The sequence below is a fragment of the Chenopodium album genome, chromosome 14 (genome assembly GCF_948465745.1).
Source record: "Chenopodium album chromosome 14, dcCheAlbu1.1, whole genome shotgun sequence".
NCBI classification, from domain to species: Eukaryota; Viridiplantae; Streptophyta; class Magnoliopsida; order Caryophyllales; family Amaranthaceae; genus Chenopodium; species Chenopodium album.
In genome coordinates, this window is record NC_137847.1 from 13,566,413 (window position 1) to 13,571,695 (window position 5,283).

At 32.2% G+C, this 5,283-nt stretch overlaps 1 protein-coding gene across 1 annotated transcript; it reads left to right on the forward strand.

Moving 5' to 3' along the window:
• Positions 1–3,642: 3,642 nt before the first annotated feature.
• LOC145577811 (uncharacterized) lies at positions 3,643–5,283 on the forward strand. The gene is made up of 4 exons (XM_081635249.1): positions 3,643–3,826; positions 4,275–4,718; positions 4,829–5,029; positions 5,147–5,283. The coding sequence occupies exons 1-4, from the start codon at positions 3,643–3,645 to the stop codon at positions 5,281–5,283; spliced, it is 966 nt and encodes a 321-aa protein (XP_081491375.1).

Genomic DNA, 5,283 nt, shown 5'->3' on the forward strand with positions numbered 1-5,283 from the left:
TCTACCTCGCTGCCAATGACACCTTAAACGCATAAAGCGCCACAAATCCTATCCCTTGGTGTTAAAAACACCTTAAGTGCACTAAGGCACCAACATACAATTTATTCCCCGTGTACATAGACACTTATATAGCTCTTTCCTCATGCTTATAACATCAATAAAAATTATATGAACCATAATAAAATTCCCTTTCAATATTCCAAACCAAATTAAACATTTAGTTTAATTAAACATGCTCTCTAACATGCCATAAATAAATATGTGGTTCATAAATAATATTCCAAACTATTATTTTCCATTCAATAATCCACCACAAATAAATCATGCTTCATAATCCAATCACCAATAATATCCAAATCATGATTTCCAATCCAAACCTAGCATGATACTACTTGTAATCAATCAAACACATTTAGCATGCTATTTTATTAACATAATTATGCTAAGTACGCGAACGTACCTTGTATACGATCTTAGAATCGCCACGACTAGTAAAAATCACTCACTTCGAAGTCTCCTACAATTTAAAATTATAGAAGAGTATGAAAATCCACTTTACACAAATTTCCAGCAATATATACTATTATAAAACCCCTCATAATTTAATTAAAACATGCTGAAATTATATTTAAAACATCATAATTTAATCCCAATTAATGGGTAATTAAAATTCCTTAAAGAAACTTGATTTTAAGTGCTCTACTAAAAATTCCAGCACTATATTCACTACTACAAAAAAGGCTTTATAGAACGGTTAAAATAGGCTTTACAGAACGCCTCAGGACCGTTCTTCTGCTAAGCGATGTATAAAGTATATAGAACGGTTCATGCAAGCGTTCTATATACTCGACTAAAGAGAACTGTCATCAAACATAACCGTTCTATATTCCCTTACTAAAATCTGAAAATAAAGAAGGAATAAAGAACGGTTAGTATGCTTGACCGTTCTATATTGTATTACAAAAGAGAACGGTTAAGACAGATAACCGTTCTCTAATCCTCTCCTTTTTTAAATAAAAAAATGCTAGTATACGTTATTTTCTTTACAAAAAATTGTATTTTAATTTCTTATGTACCCGAGTATCAATTAAAAGCTAATACAGTTGTTATTAATTAAAAAAAAGCTAATACAATTGAATTGAACTTTAAAACTTACAAATTAATATACTTAGTATAAAAAAAAAAAAAATTAAACCAATATTTACAACAAATGTAGTATGAAAGCAACAACGACATTAAAATTAAAGAGGAATCATACAAAAAAACATAAGAAAAGGAACAAATTAAACAAAAAAAATTGTCAATCTTCTTTCACAATTGTCTGGTTTCTTATCTTCAATTCCCTCCTTATTTGATAGTTGCAAATCTACAAAACAAACATAATTATATGAGTGATTGAGTGACACATTCTGATTTGAATAAAAAAAAAATCCAATATAAAAAAAAAACCGCTACAAAATTCAAGTTTTGAAATTTGAGGAAAAAATACAATTATAAATGAAGAGATTACCTTAGTCAGATGATATAGAGTAATATAGATCCATATCATGAAAGCTTATTTATCAAATTCCTCATAATCCCAATTCATATACAGCTTGAACAAGATCTCGCTTGAAGTATCGCTACACGCCTACATATGTAACACAAACATCAATTTAAATTCAATATATATGTAATACAGATACGAAATCGGAATACAAAACTCAAGATCTAAACAAAAATCACAACAAACATGCAAATCCGCACAATTAATTCCATATAGGAGTATAGGACCCCCAATAAATCAAAGATTTAAACAAAAAAAAAATACATAAACAAAGGGGAAAACACACACCTTGGCCAGATCGGAAGCACGGAAAGGGGGGAAAAATAAGAACAAAAAATTAAGATGATATTAAGGGGAAAACGAAGAAACTGATGATCAAAAACTATGAAATTTGGTAGAAATTTTTATGATTTCTAAGAAATTAATATAGAAGAGGAAAGCAAAAAATTAGTGATAAGAATAACAACGGCAGCAATGGGAAATAAGATAGAGAGTTAAGGGTTTTTTTAGCTTAGAATTAGGGAGTAAATGATAAGAATGATAATATTTGATATAAAAAGGGCGATTGTCGACCATTAAGGTAGCTAGAACTCATAAATAGGTATCATATAGTCTATATACAACGGTTGTAAGTAACACTGTTTTCTAACTTATTAATGTTATAAATTTAATTATTTTTTTTTTGGTAAAAATGATAAAGAACGGTTAGGGTAGTGAACCGTTCTATATTCTTTCACATATAAAACGGTTGTAATAGAAAACCGTTTTATATTGTTCTAGAGAACGGTTATCTAAGCTAACCGTTTTGTATATTGCGTTTCTTATTCCACTTTTTGGTGTAGTGATTTTAATTAAAACTTGCTGTAATTAAGCCTTAAAACACTTTAATCAAAGATCTAAACCATCATACATCATAACCCTTCAATAATTTACAAATCAAGATCCTAGGGTTTCAAAAATTAGGGCTTTTTAATTAAAAACATAATCTGAAAATTAATTAACATAATACTTATAATCAAACATCAAAATCAAATCCCAAAACTCATAATTAACAATTAGATTTAGGAATAAATTAGTTTTAAACAATAAAGATTCAATTTTTTTTAATATTCGAAAAAGGGGAGGGGAGTGCAGCGGCAACCACCACGCCAAAGGGGTATAAAACCCAGTGGCTGCCTGCTGCCGACGGCTGATGCTGCTGGCGGCGGCGGCCACCTGCTGCCGGTGGTCGGCAGTGGTGGGGGGAAAAGAGAAGCCGAAAAAAAAAGAAAGGGAAGGGGAAAAGGAAGAAAGAAAAAGAAAGAAAAATAAGGAGAAAAGAGAGAGAAGTTTACATTGGGTTTTTTCCACTCTGGGCAAAGTTTGATTTGCCTCATATGTGGGATATTTATACCCCTTCTCTACAAACCCTTTTTCCCTAAATTTCTTCTTTTAATTTTTCTAATCCCATCCCTAATAAAACTTTACTAAATTAAAACTTTCCTTAAATTAAACCCCAACATAATTAAATTAATTAATTAAATAAACTTTCCTTTTATAAATATGAGGGATATCCAGTCAATTCCCCAAATAAACAAAATTTGTTTATCTGGGGGTATAATTGTCTTTTCAAGTAGCAGTGGAGGGGTATATGCGTCTTTTCATGTATTAGTTGAGGGGTACATGTGTAATTTCCTCACCAAATAGTAAAAACAAAAAGCAAACAGTAATTGGACAGCTCACCAAAAGTACTTAATAAATGACCCTGCTTTTTCAATATATTTACAAAAATGCCATCAGATTAACAAAAATTCGTTTATCTTGCAGATTAACTTGTATTTTCCCTATAAATATTTCCAAAATTATTTAAAATAAATAATTAAAATACTTTAAATAAAGCAATTCAATTTAATTAAATACTTCTCAAAATACTTATTTTACTTAAAATACATATAAAAATACGAGGTATTACAACAAGAATTCCAATTAAGGAGGAAATTGTACAACAAGGTAATGTGCTTAGAGAGGAGCAGATTCTAGAGCTAAATGCTCCTTTACTAGGTAGGAAGTTAGGAAGACTATGTTCTCTATCCCAGGAGAGAAAGCTCCTAGACCACATGGTTACAATAGCACATTTTTTTAAGAAGACTTGGAGTGTGATTGGGGAAGACATTACTGATGTAGTGCTGCAATTTATGGAGAATGGACTGCTGCTGAGGGAGATCAATAGTACTACTTTGACTTTGATCCCTAAGGTTGACCACCCAACTTCTGTAACAGAGTTAAGACCTATAGCTTGTTGTAATATCATTTATAAATGCATTATTAACTTCTTTGTTTCAAATTGAAGAAGGTTCTTCCTTATCTGATTTCACAAAACCAAATTGGTTTTGTTAAAGACAAACAAAGAATACCCCTTGTGGTTGTTTACTGAAGGGGGATATCAGGAAGGCATATGATTTTGTCAAATGGGAATTTTTGTCAAAAATGTTAGCAGCTTTGAATTTCCCTAGCAAGTTCATTCAACTGATTATGGCTTGTGTCTCATCTCCTTCTTTTTCCATCTGTATTAATGGGAGTTTGACTGGATATTTTCAAGGAAAGAGAGGTTTAAGGCAAGGAGACCCAATGTCTCCTCTCTTATTTTTCCTCTGCATGGAATATCTTTCTAGAATTCTCTTTCATGTTGGGTCTCTTCCTCAGTTTAGGTTTCACCCTAAGTGAAAAAGTTTGAAACTGAACCACTTAGTTTTTGCCGATGATCTTATCATTTTTAGTAAAGGTGATAAGGAGTCAGCGAACTTGATTTTGAGAAGTTTGACAAATTTTACAGTAGCTTCTGGTTTGGTTGCAAATGAAGGAAAATCAAATATTTACTTCTGCAATGTTAGTCAGGAAGACAAAGAGGAAATTATCAGGAGTTCGGGTTTTGTGGAAGGTTCTCTCCCTTTTAGATATTTGGGTGTTAATGTCAGTGTTAAAAAGCTGGGAAAGGATGATTTCCAGAGTCTTATTGATAAAATTACTAGTAGGATTAAGACTTGGGGTTGTAAGAAATTGTCTTATGCTGGAAGAGTTGTTCTGATCAACTCTATTCTTATGTACATGCATGTTTTTTGGGCTTCTATCTTCATTCTCCGTAAAGCTGTGCTAGATGGAATGGTGGCTATTTGCAGGAATTATCTTTGGAATGGTAAACCTGTCTATTCTAAGGCTCCTCCCATTGCTTGGGATTATGTATGTAAAAGTAAGAAGCAGGGGGGCTTAGTGTGCATAATATTCATGCCTGAAATATTGCTGCAGTGGGCAAGCTCCTCTGGAACATACCTCAAAAGAAAGATTCTTTGTGGTTAAGATGGGTTAATAGTCTGCATTTGAAGAATAAGAATTGGAAAAGATACAAGTGCCCTCCTACTTGTAGTTGGAACTTGAAGCAAATTTGGTGCGTAAAGGATAAGCTTAAAGCTGGTTACAGGAGTAATACTTGGGTTGCTGATCCTAAAGGTTATTCTGTGGCTAGTGGTTATAAATAGCTGACTCAGGATACTAATGATGTTGCTTAGAGTGATTGGGTTTGGAATAAACTCAATATTTCTAAACATAGGTTCATATGCTGGTTAGTTATGTGGAGAAGAATTAAGGTAAAGGAGAAGTTAGCAAAGCTGGGAATAACTAATGATGATCTTTGTCCACTTTGCAATTTGATGCCTGAAAGTGTGGATCATATCTTCTTTGAGTGTCAGTATAGCACAAGGTGA